Here is a 23,315-nt window from a genome sequence, read left to right as displayed (position 1 = left end):
CTTTTTGTATTAAAAGTGTCATAAAAAATTGTTAAAACGTTAAAAAACGTCATATAAACTTATTAAAACGCTTAATTTTTTTTGACGTCCTATAAACCCGATTTTATTGTAGTAAGTTGTATAACTTTTAAACCTTCTTGTTGATATGATATCCAAGAAAAATGCAAGAAGATGTTCTAGAATTATACTTGTCTAAGCGATCTTTCAGTGTAGATGCATACCACAAGAAATAAAAAGGTTATGATGCTCGTGTTCCGTCTGGTTATATGTTATAATAAGTTAGCAAACGTTCGAGATAACAAATTAATCAAGTAAAAAGGATCATTAACATGTGTAAAAGTACGTTGCCTTGCCCCTCCCTTCTATATGAGTTCCATCCTTGTAGTCGTTATACAATTCCCAAGATCTTGAGGAGGGAGTTGGTCTCACACGTGGGACGGATTTCCTTGTTTTGATTGGTTCAGTCGGGTGTAAATTCCTTTGATGTACGTTGTCAACAGTATCAGTGTATGAAATCGTTGTTGTGGCCACCTCATTTGTCACTACGACTATTGTCGTCAATGTAACCTGTCATCATGGCCCTTTTATCGATAGTTTGGAGTACATGTGTTGTCTCCAATGCCATTGTCATCAACTTGTGCCCTCGATTACAAGGAGAGGCGACATGGTCATGCCATCATGCCAATCCTACACGATCACGCCAAATGCACTTGCTATGCTATGAGTTCCACAAGTCGACTATCCTCGTTGTATGTGTATGTATATAAGTGTGTATATATATGTATATATATATATATATATATTATCTCGATTTAGTACCAAATCAGGCCATATTATTTGTTTTTCTTTCGTTACAATGAGAAACATGCATTTGTTTCATCATGTAAACCAATGACTTTAAAGCCTCACGTTGAACATAGAGCCACACTTATGACTTCTATAACGTGTTGTTGTTCTAACCCAACAATAAAACAATGTTGTTACACATATCTCTGTACCTTAAATCCACGATTTCCAAAATGAAACTTTCTGCACACACTTCTTGGATCAATAACACACTAAAATATCCGATATTTTTCTTTACTTTCTTGCTGTGAATTGTTTTGATAAAAAAATTATTGATGAAAATGTGTAAAAATCACCATATTACTGGTCAAAAATATGTTAAAAATAGAAAATTTTAAAATTTTATTACAGTAAATTACTGTTACATTCATGGAGGGGAAAAAAAGAACTCTTTTTATATACTAAATAATAAATAAAGCAAATTTTGTTGCATTTTGATGCATTTTGCTATTACGATTATTCTTATTTAAATTACATAATATTATTAGATTATAGGGATCGTTTACTAAACACTTATCGGGTAAGAACATCTCCAAAAGCTTCTCCAAAATGGAAAAAGCAAGAGAAAGAAGGTTTTTTCTACAAATATAGAGATTACCCTAAAAATGATTATGAAGAGAAAGCACTTATATGGAACTTTGAAAATAAATATTTAGAGAGAAAAATAATATTTTAATAGATGATGAAATATTTTAATATTATAATCAACGTTAGATTCTCCAAAATGGGAAATCTTTTGGAGAGAATGTAATTTCTTTTTGGAGATTTTGACTTTTGGTTCTTCGTTTTGGAGAAATTTTAGGGAATCTGTTGGAAATGCTCTAAGTGCTTATTGATTGAACACGAAAAACACCGATAATATCAGGTAAGAGGCATAGTAACGATCGAGAGTCTTACCCATTAATGGAAAGAAAAATACTTTTACCCGATAAACACTTATTAGGTTTAAGACGTTTAATTAATAACAATTCATTTTGATGACAAAAAAATATTAGTATCTTAGATAATAAGATAAGTGAGAGTGTAAGTAGCCCTTAGTTATAAAAACTAAAGTAGGTCATTTTCATGTTCATGATGTTCATTAATTTGCATAATCAACCACATACCACCACCCACTATCACCATGACCATCATCATCATCATCCATCATCAACCACCATCATTAATTAAGGCATTTAGCTTGTAAAATTTTGATTTGGTATGAAAGGTTGGATTGAGCATGGTATAAAATCTTAAATCTGATCATGTTTGACAACGAATGCATGGGAGTGTTTAATTAATTAATATAGTCAAAGCTACAGTTGATACATGCACAAATCCCCAACGGTTTAACGCGGACATATGCATTAATTGCTCATGCAACTTTAATTTCAATCTCTATGTGCTTGTACACTGTGCTTTAACCCTCATCAAAATGCGACTATATAAACCACCCAGTTTCTGCATGAAATCATATAATTATACATCCACCAATCATAAACTGATTTACAGATATGGGGGTTTCTCAGAAATGGGTTGGTATGATTCTGGTTTTCATCACCATCGCTTCTCATTTGAGCGTTTTGTCTTTTGGAGATGAGAGTCTTGAGGGAGCTAGATGGGGTGGTAACGATTGTGGATTTGGTCGGAGAGGATGTAGTGGTGGAAGAGGTGGAGGTCTTGGTGGCGGTATAGGCGGAGGTGGRGGTAAGGGTGGTGGGTTTGGAGCTGGAGGAGGAGCGGGCGGTGGTATAGGYGGAGGTGGGGGTAAGGGTGGTGGGTTTGGAACTGGAGGAGGAGCGGGTGGTGGAATTGGTGGTGGTGGGGGTAAGGGTGGTGGGTTTGGAGCGGGAGGGGGAGTTGGTGGTGGTGCAGGAGGTGGCATTGGTGGGGGAAGTGGTGGAGGTGGTGGTTTAGGAGGAGGTTCTGGTAAGGGTGGTGGGTTTGGAGCTGGAGGAGGAGTAGGTGGTGGTGCAGGAGGTGGTGGCATTGGTGCAGGCGGTGGAGGAGGAAGTGGTGGAGGTGGTGGTTTAGGAGGAGGTTCCGGGAAGGGTGGTGGGTTTGGAGCTGGAGGAGGAGTCGGTGGTGGTGCTGGAGGAGGTGGTATAGGAGGCGGCGGCGGTGGAGGCAGTGGTGGTGGTGGCGGTTTAGGAGGAGGTTCAGGCAGCGGCGGTGGGTTTGGAGCTGGAGGAGGAGTAGGTGGTGGTGCTGGAGGAGGAGTTGGTGTAGGTGGTGGCGGAGGAAGTGGTGGGGGCGGTGGCATAGGAGGAGGTTCAGGCAGTGGTGGCGGATTCGGAGCAGGAGGAGGAGTAGGTGGTGGTGTAGGAGGAGGTGGCGGTATAGGAGGTGGTGGCGGTGGAGGAAGTGGTGGAGGTGGTGGTATAGGGGGTGGTTCAGGCAGTGGGGGCGGGTTTGGAGCTGGAGGCGGAATAGGCGGCGGTGCAGGAGGAGGCGGAGGTGCTGGAGGAGGCGGAGGTGGGGGTGGAGGAAGAGGTGGTGGATTCGGAGCCGGTGGTGGCGTAGGTGGTGGTGTTGGCGGAGGTAATTGATGTTCTCGGAAAGCATTTATGTCGTAGTCGCGTCATTTATATATTTGCGCTTCTCTCATTGTAACCGATCAAAAGATGTGATATTAATTAAATATAATTAAATTATGTATGACGGTTTGATTTTTTTTTTAATTATTAATCTAGATATCCAACTCGCCGAATAATCCCAAAACGACCACCTGCTTTGCAGATAGCCCGGAGTCACCGCATTTGAACCTCATGGCCACAAGATAATTTTTATTCCTACTTGGATTTGAACCTGAAACCTTATGATACTTTTAAACGTCGAACAAAATTATAGCCATCGATTATTTCTTGCCGTTAATATTTGCTCTGATCTTTCTTAAATACTTAAAACAAAATAATATTGATATATTAACCATATAAACAATGTGAAAGCTATATATTTTGCACATGACGATGACCCACAGTCCCACACCTTCCATGCTATTTTCAATCTTTCAGTGTTCGAAAGACCAAATATCCCGTAAGGAAAAGATCGCTGCCCACTCTCCCCAAGGGTTATGCATTTATTCTAGTAGAGACCTTTTGCACATGAATCAACTAACTAGCTGTTTTCTTCGACCAAATTAAATATCGTCTATTAATTATTTGTCTGCACTCGTTCATACAAACAGGATAAAAATGTGTATATATTTACCATGGCCAAACCTCGAACATGATACAATTAAGTTCTAGACCCCATTTGAACGTTTAATTGTCGGTGTATATGATCCTTGTTAAAAAAAAACTATATATCATAATTAACACAAGTATTATGTATAAATCAATCAATGAATTGAAGTATATATGGTGTAAATGTGATAAAAATCTCATGTCTTGACGATGATATATCATGTTAATACATATAATTGATTCACATTATAACAAAATGGATTTTATAAGACGCTTAAAATTTAGAAGCGTCCTAAAAAAATAATTTATAGGACTTAAGTTTATAGGAAGAAACCAAAAAACATCATATTTGAAAGTGTTATGATATGTTTATAGGATGATTTTAGGCATTTTAACGAGTTTTTAGGATATTTTTAAAATAAAATGTCGAATTAACTATTTTATACGACAATATTTGAAAAAATGTCATAGAAACACAAATGTTCTATAAAAAGAGGGTTTATAGCTAATAGAACACTTTATTTTAAAAACATTGTATGTAAAAGTGTTATAATAGGTTTATATGACACTTTTTAAATGTTTTAATAAGTTTTGTAGGACGCTTCTAAAATAAAGTGTCATATTACTATTTAATGCAACAATATTTGAAAAAGTGTCCTACAAACACAAGTATCCTATGAAAAGATGGATTTATATGACATTTTTCAAAATAACGACACTTTATAAACACAAGTATCCTATAAAAAGAGGGTTTATAACTAATATGACACTTTATTTTAAACGATCATATCTAAAAGTGTTGTAATAGATTTATAGAACGCTTTTAGACGTTTTAACAAGTTTTTTTAAACGTTTTTAAAATAAAGTGTTGTATTAGTATTTAATGCAACACTATTTGAAAAAGTGTTCAATAAACACAAAAATATCCTATAAAAAGATGGATTTATATGACATTTTTCAAAATAACACGACACTTTGTTATAAAATCGTCCTAAAATTCTTGTTAAAACGTCTAAAACGTTTTATAAACCTATTCTAACACTTATAAATATGACATTTTATAGTTTGATCCTACAAACTTAACTTCTATAAAATATCCCATTAAGACGCTTAGACAATTTAGACTATCTATAAAACCAATTTTTTCTAGTGTCATATATGTAATATATATTTATTTAATTTATGTTTTCATTCTCTCTTTTTATGTTGACGTGTTTTGGTGATTGGTGGACAGATCGATGACATGATCTGGAGACGACAGATTTTTTACTACAACAAAATTGAGGTTATAGGACGTCTAAAATGTTTAAGCATCTTAAAATAATACGTATAGGACTTAAATTTATATGACCAATTTATAAAACATCGTATCTAAAGGTGTAACAACATGTTTATTTGACATTTTTTTAACGTTTTAACAAGAATGTTTTTAAAACAATATCATATAGCTATTTTGTTGGACAATTTTGAGATGTGTCATATAAACCCGTTTTTTATATATAGGACACTTATATTTATAGAACTCATTTTTAAGTAGCGTCGTATAAAATAATTAATTAAAAAACTTGTTAACACATCAAACAATGTTATATTGTTATATAAACCTATTATAACACTTTTACGTAAGTCATTTTTTATTATTTAGGGGTCGTTTACCAAACATTTACCCAGTAAATGATTATCGGTAAAATTTAATACTATTATTTACTTATATGTTAAGATTTTAATTCACCAAAACGACATAGTATGCAACAATTTAATTACCCGGCAAGCGCTTACCGTAGTAAGAGTCGTCGCCTTTACTTACCGGGTAAGACTTTTGGTCCTTGTATCACTCTTACCAGGTAAGATTCTTGGTTCTTACCATATTCATCCGGTGAGGTAATGTTACTTGATAAACGCTTATCCAGGTAAGTATTTGGTAAACGACCGCTTAATCCTATAAACATTTTATAATAACATGTAGATATTTTGGATGTCCTATAAACCCTAAACCCTAAATCCCTGGCATTTTTGTAAAGTTTATTCCTAAAAAACAAAATCAATTAAAATGGAAATATTAAATGATGTAGTAAATATTAGTCAAATATAGCTAGGTAGCTAGATAGGGTAGATGCATATATATGTTTAAAAGACGATATTAAAAAGGCAAAAGGGTAGAAGAAGTCTCCGATGGGACATGGCAGCGATATATAACAACAGCGATCGCCATAAATGCTCATATCTATCCCTTCTCATCTTCCCATCTAACCCACTTATTGTAACGTTGTCTCCTTTAATTATTTTGATTGAAGTGATTAGTGATAATTAATTAAGGAAATTAAGCTTAACCCTAATTAAAAGGTAAGTGTTATGAATGTAGAAATGATTGAGTAATCAATTAGTGAAGGGTTAGCAGTGTTGATGATCGAAATTAAATGGGTGAATATATATATATATATATATATATATATCCCTACCCTACAAAGTTCGTTCATATCCCCAACGCTTCCCATGCAATAAATTGTGTACCCTAATGGAACATTGATTATTGCTGTCTGGTTGTATATATGCAAGTGGATGCCTGTATGTATGCATGTATGTATATATATAACCAAAGTTTGTGCATGAATACATACATCCAGTAAGTTTTAAGTCATATAGATGGGGTTTTCTCAAAAATGGGTTTGTGGGCTGCTTCTCTTCTTCAGCATTGTCAGTGTAATCACTCATGCTGATGAAAGAATCGAGACTGCCGGATGGGGCGGTAACAGATGTCGATTTCCCCGTAGAGGATGCGGTCGTTTTGGTGGTCGAAGAGGTGGAGGCCTTGGTGGTGGTGGAGGTTTTGGCGGAGGTGCTGGTGGAGGGTTGGGCGGTGGTGGTGGACTTGGCGGTAGAGGTGGTGGTGGACTTGGTGGTGGAGGTGGTGGTGGACTTGGCGGTGGAGGTGGGTTAGGAGGTGGAAGTGGAGGCGGAATTGGTGGTGGTGGTGGGTTAGGAGGTGGAGGTGGCGGTGGGTTAGGTGGTGGAGGTGGCATTGGAGGGGGTTCGGGTCAAGGTGGTGGTTTTGGAGCTGGAGGAGGAGTAGGTGGTGGTGCAGGAGGTGGTGGCATTGGTGGAGGCGGTGGTGGTGGAAGTGGTGGAGGTGGTGGTTTAGGAGGAGGTTCTGGTAAGGGAGGTGGATTTGGAGCTGGAGGAGGAGTAGGTGGTGGTGCAGGAGGTGGTGGCATTGGTGGAGGGGGTGGCGGAGGTAGTGGTGGGGGTGGTGGTTTAGGTGGAGGTTTGGGTAAGGGTGGTGGGTTTGGAGCTGGAGGAGGAGTTGGTGGTGGTGCTGGAGGTGCTGGAGGTGCTGGAGGTGCTGGAATTGGTGGAGGTGGTGGTGAAGGAAGTGGTGGTGGCGGTGGTCTAGGGGGAGGTTCAGGAAGTGGTGGCGGTTTTGGAGCTGGAGGAGGAGTAGGCGGTGGTGCAGGAGGTGCTGGCATTGGTGGAGGGGGCGGTGGAGGTAGTGGTGGAGGTGGTGGTTTAGGTGGAGGTTCAGGTAAGGGTGGTGGGTTTGGAGCTGGAGGAGGAGTTGGTGGTGGTGCTGGAGGTGGTGGAATTGGTGGAGGCGGTGGTGGAGGAAGTGGTGGTGGTGGTGGTCTAGGCGGGGGTTCAGGAAGCGGTGGCGGTTTTGGAGCTGGAGGAGGAGTTGGTGGTGGTGCTGGAGGTGGTGGAATTGGTGGAGGCGGTGGTGGAGGAAGTGGTGGTGGTGGTGGTCTAGGCGGGGGTTCAGGAAGCGGTGGCGGTTTTGGAGCTGGAGGAGGAGTTGGTGGGGGTGGTGCAGGAGGTGTCGGCATTGGTGGTGGTGGCGGTGGAGGTAGCGGTGGTGGTGGTGGTATAGGAGGAGGTTCGGGTCAAGGCGGAGGATTTGGAGCTGGTGGTGGTGTAGGTGGAGGAGGTGGTGGTTTAGGTAGTGGTCTAGGAAGTGGTGGTGGAGGAGGTTTAGGAGGTGGAATTGGTGGTGGACATGGTGGTGGTGGAGGTGTGGGAATAGGTGTCGGCATTGGAGTGGGAGTGGGAGTGGGAGCAGGAGCTGGTGGTGGCGGTGGCGGTGGCATTGGAGGGGGAGGAAACTAAAAGTTTTCTTTCAATGATATCAAATTACATTGTATGGATGAATTAAATTGTAATGTATCTAAATCATTTACTTTTATTTGGACAATTTCATCCGGCACCATTGTCATTAGGCCTCGTCTCCAAATAAAGGAGATTTTGTTCTTTGAAATATAACTTAATTAAACATTTATAATATTTATCAATGAACCATAAAATACTGTTTTTCTTCTATAAAAACTGACCATATACGTCGTGGTTGCAATTGCTCATGCAACATGTTATAACAATAACATCAAAGTCGCGACTTATCTTCCATTCTTCCAAAATAGCATACTGTCCGATTGCTAGCTTGGTTACATGACATTAGTATGTTAACCGGATTACATATCATATATTCAAAATGAGTTAATACATTTTTGTCTGTTCATCGTTAATGGATATGCTCAATTTTCATTTCATGATTTCTATAACGACACGTTTAGAAAAATATAGGTGTCAAACTTAAAAAACCCAAAAAAGCACAAGTGTTTCTGTATTTGTACCTGTACCTATCTACTTGTATATCTACATGTATTCATTTATACTCACAAAGTTATTTAAAATATATACTTTTATATCTATACTCCTACCAGTTAAAAATGTTTAAGGAATAATTATCAAATCTGATTCTAGAAAGCTTGATTCAATCATCAAATGACAAATATTAATCACTAAAAGGATCTGATCGTTTCATAACCGGTCTTTTAAACCTCACAAATGGGTATAAATCGGTTCTTTTTTTTATTCACCTGAATATCCAACCCGTTATGCAAGCCGACTAATCACAAGGCGACCACCTGTTTTGCAGATAGCTCAGAGTCACCGCATTTGAATCTCCGTGTAAGCTATGGTCGGCCTTGATCGGCCATTTCTAGTTTTTATTTATTTATTTTTATTTAAATTACATAACGTTGTTTTAGAAAAAAAAATCACTTCCACAAGTTATATTACTTTAAATTAATTGATAGTGTTATAATTTAAAAATATATAAGTATAAAGTTAAATTCTCAAAGTTTAGCACTCTAAAAAGAATCTGATTATTGAATTGAAAAATAAAAGATTAATATATATAAAATTCAAGTTTAAGGGATCGTTTATCAAATGTTTATTCGGGTAAGTGCTTACCAAGTCACATTAACTTACCGGATGAATATGATAAGGACCAAGAATCTTACCCGGTAAAAGCGAGACAAAGAACAAGAGTTTTACCCAGTAAGTGAGAGAGACGACTCTTATCACGATAAGTGCTTACCAAGTAAATTGTTGCATACGGTGTCATTTTGATGGACTAAAATCATAATCGGTAAGTAAATGATAGTGTTAAATTTTATAGGTAAATGCTTACCGGGTAAATGTTCGGTAAATGGCCCCTAAGTATGAATTGTTTAAGCCTTACATCGAGATTTTTTCATAACTAGTTATTTTTATTGGAAAAATTAGTGTTTATGTCCAAAAAATATAATTGAAATCGAAACGAAATTTATGCATTTGCATACATAGTCCTTAGTAAAAGCTACATTTGGTTATATTACATGTATAAAATGAAGTTGAGAACCATAAGAGTGGTGTTTGATTGGTTTGAGCTTGGCTCCAAAGATCAAAAGTACCAGAAGGTTCCAGGTTCAAATCCAAGGAGGAATAAAAACCCCCTTGTGACCATGGAGATTCAAATGCGGTGACTCCGGGCTATCTGCAAAGCAGGTGGTCGTCCTGGAATTAGTCGGCTCGCATAGCGGGTTGGATATCCAGATTAATAAAAAAATGAAGTTAGAGATGTATGAGAAATTGGCCACCGAAGTGACGAGTAGATAATAGATATCGAGAATATTGGACATGCAAAAACAGGTTGTCCCACATATGTGAGAAAGAGAAACTATGATGAGGTTCATCAGCGATATTCATTATTGTATGGAGTAAAACTTATTGAAGGAAATGGTCTCTTTGTGTGCCCATCGAGTGGGGGATGCAAAATTGGAGCGGAATTGGCTTCGACCATTAAACTTGGAAGACGAACATAACTAGGTCAATCGAAAGAGTTCAAAGAAGGCCATACCATTGTCTTCATGGACACATTAGAAAACTTGTGTTTATGGTGAACTAATCTAAAGCAACCTACCAATCACTAGTTGGTCTAGTGGTGGCAAGGGCACTTCACTTCCTAGGAGGACTAGTGTTCGAATCCCACCCTAGTCAATTAATTGATGGGTACCTCCTTCCGTAAATGCCTTGCCTTGGGCGTGCCCGCAAAGGTCCGATTCCAGGGGAGGACAGGTTGTCTTTTCCGGTGCTTGCTTATGAGGTATGACAAGTAGGGCTCACAAAATGTGGACCACGGGGCCATGAGGTCCCCGCCAATAAACCTTTTTTTTTCTAATCTAAAGCAACCTTCATCAATATGTTACATATGTGACTCACGGGTCTCACGAAAAAGACTGGTCTTACATAAACCTAAACATATATATATATATATATATATATATATATATATATATAAGTCATTTAGTCCAATTTATATTTTATGACCCAAAGCCTAAATCCAATTAAGCCAACTCCAGTTATCCAGTAGTCGATTGGAAATTGGAACCCTCAAGGCCTCAATTTGATTATGCCCCTTAGCACGATCGAAAGTTCAAAACCCTCAAATCTGAATTCAATTCTACCTCTTAGACGTTGCTGCTAGTTGCTACTGCCCGATTTTGCTTCTCGACTTGCTAGTTGCAAACCCATCGACTTGCTAGTTGCTACGGCTGGATTTTTCTTCTATCCATAATCATAGGTATGGCTTATGTCGATTGCTACTGCTTGTTTTATCTCATTTTATGCTCTTTTTCAGCTCGTACTTTGGTGGAAAATTAATAGTAATAGGTATAACATCTTTGTATATGATAGCTAGAGATGTTCTTGCTATAGTTATATCTACTGTAACATCTGAATCCGTCATTAGTACTAGCGATCGTATTCTAGACTCGTTTAGAAGCTCGTTGAGTCCAAAAATGGTGGAAGCCCTTGTATGCACACAAAGTTGGTTAAAAGGGAATAATGAGGGGATCCAAATAAGTGAATATTTGAATGAAATTTTGAAGGGGTGTTTGGGATTGCTTATTTAAAACAACTTATGTTTTCCTATAAAAGCACTTATCAACTTATTATAAGTCAGAAGGGTTTAACTTCTTCAAAAACTCTTTATTACCGATTTGACACCGGTATAAGTTGTTTATCCAAACACACAAAAGTGCTTATTACCGGTACCACATCAGAATAAGTCAATAAGTTGTTTTTATAAGCAATCACAAACACCCCCTTAATATTATTTATCGTATTTCATTTGTAAACTTTATGTATATTACTAACCCGTCAATCTAACCCAATCCATTATAATCCATAAGGTCGATTGGATTAAGATTTTTCAAACCATCATAATTGGATTGAGTATAAAAATATCCAAAATGGCTCAACCCAACTAACCATCGCCATCGTGGTTACCAAACCCCAGGATTCAATTCAATTAAGTGGACCCATGAAGTCAAATAGTCAACAACAGCCCCCTCTGGCTCTCCTCTTGGTTCGTCGGTATAACCATAAATCAATCCATTTCTAGAAAACCCCAAGTAAAATTCAAAACCTACTGTGTACCTCATCCTCGTCGGCCGGCGATCCATCCATTGATCTCGCCGCTGTTCACTACCCTCCTGATTTACAATCATGATTTACCTCTTCTTTTCGCTTTTATTCGTTGAAATGGTGACGATTCTCTTACTTTTGTTCAAAACCCCACTTCGAAAGCTTTTGATTATTGGGATAGATCGTATGAAACGAGGAAGAGCTCCGTTGGTTGTAAAATCCGTCGGCGCCACCGTCTTCGTCATCATGATGTACAACGTTTACAGTGTAACAGAAATCCAGAGCCGTCCCCCTGACGCCCTTAATCCCACCGATCAAATCATACTCGCTTACCATATGCTCGAAGCTTCTCTCATGGGTAATTTCTTATCTCGACATATGCTTTCTTATCTCGGGTTATGCTTTTAACTGATCGTCCATGAAAGTGATTCCATGGATCAATTTTGGGATTCTTTTAGTTGCAGCTGCTTTTAACTATTGCAATTTTTCCGGTAATATATATATGGCATGCTTCATTTGAAATTAGGTTTAGTAACTTATCAGTGCAGCTAGAGGCGAAGAGCAGTGAGGTTTTCACATCCACGAATCAGTTATTTAATTTCTATGTCAAACGAAGTTGTTGCGTGGTTTCTGATCAAATCGATAAACAAAATCTTAACGTGTTTATAAACGATCGTGTAATAAAGGTTCATGCCATATTTGTTTCAGTCTTTCTACCTCAAATAGATTGATGCAAGTAAATATTAACCGTTTTGCATTAATCTTAATATACTTGGTAACAATTCCCATTTTTTTTGGGCAAAATGTATTTTATATCATCTCAGCCTCTGTTACAATCTTATCTATAACGGTGGTTTTGATGAAAATTGATATTGGTATCATGAGAACAGAATATCTTGAGAACCAACACTTAATAAGGGTGAACAATTAACTCATTTTGATGGCAGATATGAATACTTTGTGAAGTTGCTCACTTGCTCTATTGTGCTATTTTTTGTCTCTTAGACACATCCTAAATGATTCCTTGCTCAGAAAGGTTCATGCATTTTATGCACTGCATAACCGTGCTTTATATCCAGATAAACTCCTGGAAATGGATATTGATCTGTACTTTGTCCCATTTTAGTTTGTAACCAGTTAGTTTCGATAATCCAGTGGGTTGGGGCTGTTTTTGCTGAGTGTTTTCAGTTGTTCATCTTTTTTGTAAGCCAGGGGTCCTCACAGAATCTGTTGCGCTACTATTAGGTGTAGAGTCATAGAGGACATGTCTGCATACATCCCACCTCATAAACCCTACTTTTGAGGGGAACATACCAAATGTGTTTGGTTTGGTTTATCTTATTTCTAGATGCTTCTTCAATGAAGTAAACCCCTGTACCCTGGCAAGGGGATTCAGAGTAGTATGACTTGTCTCAACCTCCTTGAGGCCCAGCTGGATAAAGAATGCTGAATACCCAATTTCTGATCTTACCTTTTATGGAGCATCACTGTTGTATGCATACTTATGTTGATATTTTTGAATTGCTAGTGTTGATTTGTTGCAGATTGGGCATTAAAAATGTTGAGGCATATCAACAATAGAACTATTGTCTTCTTCTTATGAGAATGATTTTGAAAAGATGGTATTTCTCAAAATCTACATCTTAGCCATTTATAATGTGAACGATACGATATCAAATTGTCTTTGCTGGATTAATTTGTTTGTCTTAAACAGTCACAGTTGCTTATGGGTCAGGAGCTCGTTTTTATGTAATTCAAGTTGAACAGTAGTTTCATTATAGCTTTATGATGAAGTAGTTTCACTATCAGATTCACGCCCTCACTTCCAAGGTTTCTCTATGCAAGTTAATTTATTAAGAATGCCATTTACTAGTTTAGAGGTATGGCTTTCCAAATGCAAGGATGTTCCTTCCAAATCTTATTTCTTGTTTTTCACTAGCCTTTCTAATCCTTCTGAAAGAAGGGAATGACACTACCCTCTGGAGCGGCCCTGCCGTGCGGGTCCCGTGACCATCATGAGGAGGTAAACCCGTGTCTCATGGCAAGTGGGGTGGTGCCTGTAGTCGAATCCCAGACCTCTCACTCATTCTACAAGGATGTCCACCTCCTTACCTGTTAGGCTAAAGCCGTGGAGAGCCTTTCCGTTCTTTTTATGCCCTCTCTTACCATGCTACACTATCAAACTGGCAGTTGATGAATTAATCTCTTATGGCGACAAAAGGTAGCAAGGGGAAGTTTTTGCATTTCTTGGGGGATTACATGAACATTTTCACCTGACATTATTTTTGTACACCATTCTACCTAGCAGAGGTCTTAGACCATTAAATGCAGACATAAAACTAGATGTATTACCGTCATCTGTGCTACGCTTATGCTTTTGTTTTCTAGTCAAGGTGTGTGTTAACAGTTGGATCAAGTGACCATGGGAGTTAAAATAAATTGGTCCCAAGTTCCAACTGAACTTGAAAGGCAAACATGATTACATGGTAAGTTGATATAAACCTGTTTCATCCATTAGACAGGCTTCTTCAGATGATTATGTAGACAGCATATTTGAGCTTCTGGTGAATCCTTCTTTTGGCTGTATTTTGGTTAAATTTTAATTATTTGATGCAGGATTCTCGCTTTTCCTGTCACTGATGGTAGATAGGCTACATCATTACATAAGAGAACTTCGCATACTTAGAAAGACCGTGGAGGCTGCAAAGAAACAAAACCGAGCTGCTGAAGATGTCAAGAACAAGGGTGCAGATGAGGTCAAAATCCTAAACGAAGAAACATCGAGGCTGCAGTCAGAGATCAAAAGGCTGCAATCAGAATATGAAACAAAGGTAAAAGAGGTGAAATCTGCAGAAGCCAATTCGATTGCTCTTAAAAATCAATCAGAAGGCTTTCTTCTTGAATATGACCGCTTGCTAGCCGAAAACCAGAATCTTAGAGACCAACTGCGCTCCATTGATGAATGCTTGTCTCATTCCAATGGAAAGAAGGATACATGATAAGGTAAGAATTCTCATTGTAAACGCAGTTTTTAGCATGTTACTTTATAGTTATTGGTGATTTTAATATTTTGGCATGGGAGTTTGGCTAAGTTTTCTGCTATAATCTGTGTCCTACCTGTTTTAACAAATTTATAGTTGCATCTACCTTGCATAAGTCGGTGGTTTTCACGAAATCGGTTTACCCTTTAGGATGCGTTGGTAGTTGTACACATGACATGACTGTAAAAGATTCTGTAGTCCTACGTTTGGTGGGACTTTAGATAGGGACAGAACATGACTGAGTTTTTGTCCCACCAACAAAAATAAGGGAGATGATACAAGATTAGTAAACTACTAAATTACCCATGTCAAATTAAAACTTTCACATGCCTACCTCACTCTCATTCGTCCATACCAGTCAAGTTCGGTCTACATACCAAACACATACCCTTTAGGAATTATAGTGAAGGACATGTCTGTATACATTCCACCAACAAAATTACCCCTTTCATCATCATCTCGCTTGTAGCCATTTTTACATCTTTGAAAGCCGATCATCTCGGTGAGCTCAAACAGACCTCCATGACCCTTTTCTTTCAAGACTATTTCGGTGGACCCAATGCCACCATGAAACCCGTCACTTTTTCTCTCGACCCCTGGTCCTTCAAACAATTTGGGACCATATTTTACACTGATGACCCAATAAACATGGGCATGGACCAAGAGTCAGGTCAAGTGGCTCGTGCCCAGGGGATCTATGTGATGGGTCCAACACACATGTTTTCATATCCATAGTGTTCAGTAAAACTAGGAGTTTGATGGTAGCACATTGGAGGTTCAAGGTGCTAGCAAGCAGTTTGAGAGGGTGAGAGAGGTGGCGGTGGTGGGCGGGAGCGGGAGGTTTCGGTTGGCGAGAGGTTACGCCACTTTGGGAACTGTTCATCTCGATTTATCTTTATCTTACTCGATCATCGAGGGCAACTTTACAGTATGGCATTACTAAAAGAACCTTTTTTTCTTCTTTCATTTAGTAGTATTCATTCATGTGCAGGTCCGGTCTCTCTACCAACTAATCCACTAAAATTCCACATATTTATGAAAATGCCACATTGTTCTTATATATCATCCAAAGATTTAGAAAGTGTTCTCAAGGTTCTCATCGAACTCAATATTTTGACACATCCCAACTATATATACACTTGATACGTTTTTAAGTAAAAAATTTAAACCTGCCCAACGAGTGTGTTAGGACCATTGGTTCTATTCAGTTATAAAATTTGGTTGAAGGGTTGGCTATGGACCTTCGGTTGAAGGTTCCAAATCGGTTAGGGCAGGTTATGGGTCCAACTAAGGGGTAGTTTACTAAACGCTTACCTGATAAGTGTTCACTGAGTAATTTTTCTTATCTGATGAACATAGAAATGGTCAAAAATCTTACCCGGTAAGCACAATGATAAAGATGGAGAGTCTTACTCGGTAAGTGAGGGTGACGATCCTTACCCAGGTAAGTGCTTACCGGGTAAATTGTTGCATACGCTACCATTTTAATGTACTATAATCTTACCCAGTAAAATAAATTATAGTGTCCTAATAGTAAGTGCTTACCGGGTAAGCATTTAGGTAAACGGCCCCTAAGACCCGAGCAAGTAGACTGTTAATCATACAATTCTAAATAAGTGTGATTTTTTACTTGAATATTGAATAATTTTATACCGTCTTTATTGTAAAGTGTTGATTAAATTCGAAAAACGGAAAAGCAAATGAAGCATGTCGAAAAGTAAATGACATCTTGAAATGTTATCAAAAATACCATCAGAATTCCCCTAACCCAATGTATATAGCATATCATTTGCATACTCTATTGTCGATATAGACCAAATTAAATGAACTCAGTATATCAGATCCAAAAGTAAAGTATGGGAAGGTGAGATGTACGCAAGTTTGACATCTATATCAAAGGGTAGAACAACTGTTCCTGTAAAAACTTTTGACTTGTGAAATTGGGGAAAAGAAAGAAATTCGTATATGATAAATTTTAAAAAGACATTAATAACATAGAAATATGAACACAAATAAGGGAAACTTAAGGTAAAATAGTATTACACCCTTAGGGGCTGTTCGGTTGTGGCTTATTAGGCTGTATAGCGCATATAGCTTATTCGCTCAACCATAAATGACTGTTTGGTTATGGCTTAATCTGGAAATCAAGAGCTTATTTAGACATCTTGAGAAGGGCACTTGTCTACATTCAGCCAAACTTTTTACTTAAATACCTTTCTTTTAACAAACAATCTCATCCTCAATAAAATCTAAAATCCCACCAACAATTAAAGATTTGATACTTGACTTTAATTTAAAGATTTTAAATTTGAAAAAATATTAGGGCTTGATATTTTTGAGAATGAAATTGTTCTAATTTGGATTTGATAGGATTTGGTAAATTGTTTTTATTTAAAAAGAAAACTTTGAATTGATATTTTTTAACCATTCAAAGCCAAATATTCAACATTTTTATCAAACAAATGATTTAATAGTGTTTAATATAGTTTGGGGGTAAAATAGTCATTTCTGACATTCAGATTGTTTATTCAGCACAACAATTGAACAACAATTTATCTGTTAATATACAGACAACTATATCAATACAAACAACTATATTCATACAGGTCTTAACAGAAAACGAACCGAACAGCTCCTTAGTCTAACTTAAGGATATGATAACTAACTAGTAACTCCCTAACCCTATCCCTACCCTCTACTGCTCCAACTTCCTTCCTATTGTTTATGCCATCATCATCTCTATTATGCTATTCTAATCGTTCCAAGAACTCCTATAAGAGGTTATATCATCACGAATGTCCAAAGTCGTCATATTCTACCTCAATCGATCATCTAACGTTCTCTTCGCTTACTCCCGCCCCTGCCCCGCCCCCGTCACCTCCTCGACTGTCACAAACTCCATCCTCCTCACTGGAGTCCCCGTATATCTTTTGGGAAGATGATCAAACCATCATAAGAAAGAGCATTTATTTTAATATAAAGCATAAAAAAAATGGTTATTGGTCCCTCAGAAAGTGCCAAAAAAATCCCCATCTTTAATAAATTGCCATCGGTTCTCGATCTATTTTGGGCCCCTTCAATAGCTGCAATTGTCACACAGGAGTCTCGATTTACAAACTTATTTTAAAAGATAATATATTTGATCAATGCAAAAAAAAATGTCTTTTCAAATCATTGGATAATGAACGCCGGTATTGATTTGGTTTATTTGGATTTAGCATAACTACAAAACACGTATTTTATTATTATTTTTATATTTTATTAATTTTGTAAATATAATGAACAATTCTATTTAAAAAAATAATAATTTACATTTAACGGTTTCATATGTTTATATAATCGACAAACAACTCGATTTGGTTTGTGTAACATTTTCAGTTCCGCGTTTAGACAACTATCATGCTCATCATATCAAAAAGTTCGGAAATTAAGAATCACGATTCTCTCAAAATATGTACGGTTTCAAAATCCAACGGAATTTACATTTTCTTTAATTTCACATTTCGTTCATTTAAGTATGAAGTAGAAAATTCAAAAAATGCAAAACAAACAACATATAATGAACAATGTATATGTAGTTTAACAAGAACAAAATATTACTTTAAATAACTAAACAAATACATTAAACATTATCTAAATAATTGTTGATCATTCCAAGAGGCCTCAGGTTCAAATCCAAAAAGAAATAAAAATCCCCCTGTGGCCATGGAGGTTCAAATACGGTGACTCCGGGCTATTTGCAAAGCAGGTGGTCCACCTGAGATTAGTCGACTCGCATAGCGGGTTGGATATCAGGTTAATAAAAAAAATGTTGACCAAATATTATATAATAATATGAAAATAACCACATTATTCTTTAATTTGTCATCTCCTAAGACTGAGATCCCAATGTTAAAATTGGCTAAAACAACAAAAGCATGAATCTCATTGAAACCATATAAAGAGCAGCACCACTTTGAATTTTATGAGTCAACTCATCATCACTTTATTCCAATGGCACCAATTTCACTTTTGTTACTTGTACCCTTTTTCCTGTGCTCCCAATTTCTGGCCACCCATTCCCACCAAACCACCACCAATCCTAACCTTCAACATTGGTCCCAACCCCTAAACTCCAACCCTGACCCGCTTCCCGACCGTCTTTTTCCGATCACTGCTGCTATTTCTAGGGTTGTCAACAGGGAAACACCGGTCCTGAAACCTAACCACTTCAAACGCAAGCGATCCGCGAATTTACTTAGAAAGCGTTCCAAGTCCAAGTCTAGGTCCCAGAAAGTTAGTGAGTTGAAACGATCAGTATCATATCACTCTCCTGTGGGTGTGCGTCTGTTTTTTATGTATTTCTTGAAGTTGTTCTTTTGTGCTACAAGGAAGTCGTTACAGAAGGGTGATGCGAAAGTTGATGGTGCGATATACACGGGTTACTCGGCTAAAAAGGTCAAAGAAGCGTAACGTAATGTCCATCTTGCTGACATGTTATAACAAGTAGGAAGAAGCTTCGACAAATTGGCATTATGTGAGGCAACGGCAGGTTGTCATTCTCGTCCACAAGTGGCTCAAACACCACGCTCTTCGAAATGATGGTGTAAATATTCTTATATGAATCTTCATCTAATAAGATGTGACTAATGATAAGAGATTCTTCTGTACTTAGCATATTGAAGATTGCACATATCTTTTACGGCTGATAGAGGTATCAAAGCCTATTGGTATTTTGTTTATTCCACATAGTTGTACATTGTCTTTTTCGGGTGATCTTATGTGCAAGACATTCTCGTGAGTGTTTGACAACGGAATAAAGTCAGTATACAGAATATGCATGCAATTATTTGCAGTTTTGAGATATTTTTTGGCTATTTGATGCATTGCCTTTTCGAACGTTTGTTAATTTTTCGCATAAGTTTTGGTTCATATCACATACACCGGAGAACATGTTGTAAATCTTTGGAAAAATGACATCTGATGAGAGAAGGAATGTTCTTACATATATAAATGTTTTATTGTTCGTGTGTAGCTGGTTTGTGATTCCAACATGCCTCTTCAAACAAATGCTATAGAGAGCCAAAAGAGTCCCTAGGTGGTCCTACCATAAAAGATACAGATTTAATGGTCCATGTCTAGCTGACGTGAGACTAAACAGTGTTGTAACATATTAGCATTTATGTTTTATGATTTACATGTACGATAATTATAACAACATTTAGAAAAGATGTATTTTTTTGTTATTTATTATGACTACTCAAAAAACCAATGTTGGAAGAGGTAAACATATGCTTCCGTGGAATTAATTAAATACATCATGTTAAAAGAGTGAAATAAAAATTAATTCAAAACGGTGCCGCAGCATCTCTAAGACTACATTTACATTTACAGCTATTGGTATACAACTAACTTTGGTGGCATCTAAAGGAACTACTGAACAACTCATCATCATCTTCACCGCCACTCATGGTGCAATCCACCTCCACCTACCGCACCTGCCACCGCCCCACCATTGCTTTTCCGTCGCCATCTTCATTCCTTCTGATTGTCATCCAATCGCTTTCCCCCTTTTCACATCTCCACTTTGGTATCTCTGACTTGTCCGCCAACTGTTTGATTCTTTGCCTCAGTGAACACGTGGATTGCGGGAACTCACAATCCACCGACGATCCTAATGATAATGATAATGATAACGATTCTTCCATTGAGTTCCACACGTCTTGATCAAGTATACTTGTCGGTGAATCTGTACTGATCATTTTTTCACAGATGATTTCTTTTGGATGGTCGTCGAATTCTCCGATAAATGGGTGTTTCAGAAGCTGTTTCGCCGTCCACCTCTGTTTTGGATCACGAATCAAACACTTTCGAACAAAATCCTTCGCTTGATTGGAAAACCCATCTGGGATTTCCGGTATTTCACCGGAAAATCCAATTCTATAAAGAACTGATACCGGATCGTTAGCATTTGGCCACGGTGAACCACCGGTGGCCATTTCAATCACTGTACATCCAAGTGCCCATATATCCGCCGGAAACCCCTGTTCTTCACCTCGTGCCACTTCCGGCGCCATAAACATCGGCGTCCCGCAAATCGGCGGCGATGCCACCTGATCATCATCAACCCACTTTGCACAACCCAAATCACCAATCTTGGCACCACTTTCATCGATCAAAACATTGCGACCTTTAATATCACAATGCACTACACCATTCGAATGAAGGTAATCCAACCCTTCAACTATATGTTTCGTATATCTCTGAATTTCCAAATTCGTCAACCCCCCACCATTGCTCCGATTCAGTAAATCAATAATCGAACCACCCGCCATGAACTGCATGAATATATTATAAACCATCTTCCCATCTTCTCTACTAATCTCACACCCTTTATACCCCACCACACGAGAACTCTTTAAAATCGACAAAAAATGGTTTTCCTTCTGCAAACTCTCCGATTGAGACAAAGCCACAGACTTGACAGCAAAAACCTCACCGGAGGTGGAGGTGGAGGTGGCGGTGGAGACGGTGGCGGAAGAACCACGGCCAAGAACAGAGCCTCTGGTCCACTCCATTGGAATTGAATTGTGTTGTGATTTTGGTTGGTTGGTTGATTCGTGAATGAATATATATAGTGGATGGTAAAAAAGGGTTTGTAGTTTTGTTGTTGAAAAGGTGTGAGGAGGTGTAGATATTTGGTTGGGTGTGGCAAGGAGTTGACGATTCTTTTAACAGAAGTTTAACGACGTGGCGAAATGTGGGTAGGGAGTGACAACTTTTTGGGCAGGCTAAGACGGCAGCTACGTGGCAGGGACACATGTCAATAACCCTTTGTTACAATTGGAAAATGTAATCCCTAACTTCTGGGATTTGGTTTCTTTAATTTTGTGCAAACCATACAATTTCTTTTTATCAATTATATAGTTTTATAAAACATTAACATGTTAGCTCAACCCACAAAAATTCATGGATATCTAAATCGCTTTGCGAACAGATTAATCACAAGGCAACCATTTGCTTTGCATTTAAACCTTTCTGGTCACAAGAAGAGTTTTGTTTTTCATTGAATTTGAACCTTGGACCTCTTGACATTTTTAACCTTTGGAGTCAAGCTCAAACCAATCAGACACCACTCTTGTGGTTTCTTATTTGTTTTGATCATATATATCAAAATATATTAATATAACGATGTATGCTTTGGCTAAAATTCAGTATGATGATGATTACTGATGACGTGAATGAAAGTTTATCAAATTATATTATAATTCCTTATTACTTGAAAAAAATGTTAACAACAATTGCATATGTAATCATGTCATCGATACGTTGTATTTATGCAAATCAGATATAATAATACGCAAAAGACGAGAAAGGATCGTGTAATGATGGGATACGGTATCTTTCTTGTATGGTCATTAGATAAGGATGTGAAAGATAGAGTTTTGAAACCAAATCCAAAACTTAGGGTTTGGATGCCTTCTTTTGTATTTGTGTCATATTAATTGACTTTGAAAACCAAAGGATTTGGGGGTTTATGGTAAGGTAGGAGAAGGTTGGGTTGAACCACTAAAGTGGTTGGTATCAAGTATTCCACTTTTTGGTGGAATATCCTCTCAAACTTTGAGTAATTCCATATAATACTTTTGTCCAAAACTCAAGTCTCTTTGTGCATTTATTCATTGGGTTGTGTTTCAAGTCAACATAAGTAGGTTTTCTTTTACAAATTGTGTGTTTGCATTTATGATTAGGTTCAGTTTCTCATAAGTTTTCGGTTTGCTTCATACGTTTCTGTGTCAAAACGAACCGACGAGATGTAATGAAGTATTAATCATCAGTATATTGCACATGGGTTTTTAAAAGCATGTCGTGTAAGACCTGTTGTACATATGAAACTCGTGTGGGCGATTACTTTTACTGGTTTTTTCTTGCAGGTGCATTAATGGGAATTGAATTGGCGTACTGTTGATTTGTGTGGATATTTGGTGAACACGAGGATTACTTGTAAGGGTAAGGATTAATTAGGATTTTATGATGAATTAGAGTAAGTAGCTTCTAGAAAAGAAGAGGTTGGTTTTGATGACTTGTGAAGGAAGGGTTGGGTGGACATGATTTGGTGAGTAGATGGGTGGTTATAACTTCTAAATCAAGATTATATATTTATAACGGTCCCCTTAGGATTACAAGCTTCCGAAGTAATCTAAACGTTTTCCAACACTCAATAATATAATTACTATTTTTTTTTCTTTCTAGATCTCTCTCATACACACACACACACATATATATATATATACATAGTAGAAAGTTACTCATGCAATGCAGCGAGATACATCTTGATTTTAATGTTTCATTTTATTCTTTATTTCAGTCGATGTTATAATATGGTCTCATGTGATTTTGAAAAAACGATAATGTTTTTATTTTTGAATAAAATACAAACTTGAAGATATTATTAAAATTTGACAAAAATATATCGATATTAGTATCAAATTAACTATTTAAATTTTTTATTTTTTGTGTAATTTATTAATTTAATTTTTTTATTATA

The 23,315-nt window shown here is 37.5% G+C and overlaps 4 protein-coding genes across 4 annotated transcripts; 3 read left to right on the top strand and 1 right to left on the bottom strand.

The window, feature by feature from the left end:
- The first annotated feature begins 2,339 nt into the window (after window positions 1-2,339).
- On the top strand, window positions 2,340-3,503 carry LOC112501418 (glycine-rich cell wall structural protein 1-like). Its single transcript, XM_025105046.1, has one exon. The coding sequence runs from the start codon at window positions 2,340-2,342 to the stop codon at window positions 3,372-3,374; it is 1,035 nt and encodes a 344-aa protein (XP_024960814.1). The 3' UTR covers window positions 3,375-3,503.
- Window positions 3,504-6,653: 3,150 nt separating this feature from the next.
- On the top strand, window positions 6,654-8,108 carry LOC112501443 (glycine-rich cell wall structural protein 1-like). The gene is made up of 2 exons (XM_025105078.1): window positions 6,654-7,242; window positions 7,378-8,108. The coding sequence occupies exons 1-2, from the start codon at window positions 6,654-6,656 to the stop codon at window positions 8,106-8,108; spliced, it is 1,320 nt and encodes a 439-aa protein (XP_024960846.1).
- A 3,598-nt stretch (window positions 8,109-11,706) lies between these two features.
- On the top strand, window positions 11,707-14,888 carry LOC112501450 (B-cell receptor-associated protein 31-like). Its single transcript, XM_025105087.1, has 2 exons — window positions 11,707-12,105; window positions 14,364-14,888. Exons 1-2 carry the CDS (start codon window positions 11,829-11,831, stop codon window positions 14,744-14,746), a joined length of 660 nt encoding a protein of 219 aa, XP_024960855.1. The 5' UTR covers window positions 11,707-11,828; the 3' UTR covers window positions 14,747-14,888.
- Window positions 14,889-20,087: 5,199 nt separating this feature from the next.
- LOC112501451 (mitogen-activated protein kinase kinase kinase 18-like) lies at window positions 20,088-21,345 on the bottom strand. The gene has a single exon (XM_025105088.1). The coding sequence runs from the start codon at window positions 21,343-21,345 to the stop codon at window positions 20,257-20,259; it is 1,089 nt and encodes a 362-aa protein (XP_024960856.1). The 3' UTR covers window positions 20,088-20,256.
- Between the last annotated feature and the right edge of the window lie 1,970 nt (window positions 21,346-23,315).

Source organism: Cynara cardunculus, unplaced genomic scaffold (assembly GCF_001531365.2).
Source record: "Cynara cardunculus var. scolymus isolate 2C unplaced genomic scaffold, CcrdV1 Un_Scaffold_122, whole genome shotgun sequence".
In the NCBI taxonomy this organism is placed as follows: Eukaryota; Viridiplantae; Streptophyta; class Magnoliopsida; order Asterales; family Asteraceae; genus Cynara; species Cynara cardunculus.
Note: the sequence above shows the minus strand (reverse complement) of the source record. Positions and strands in the feature narration are given on the sequence as shown.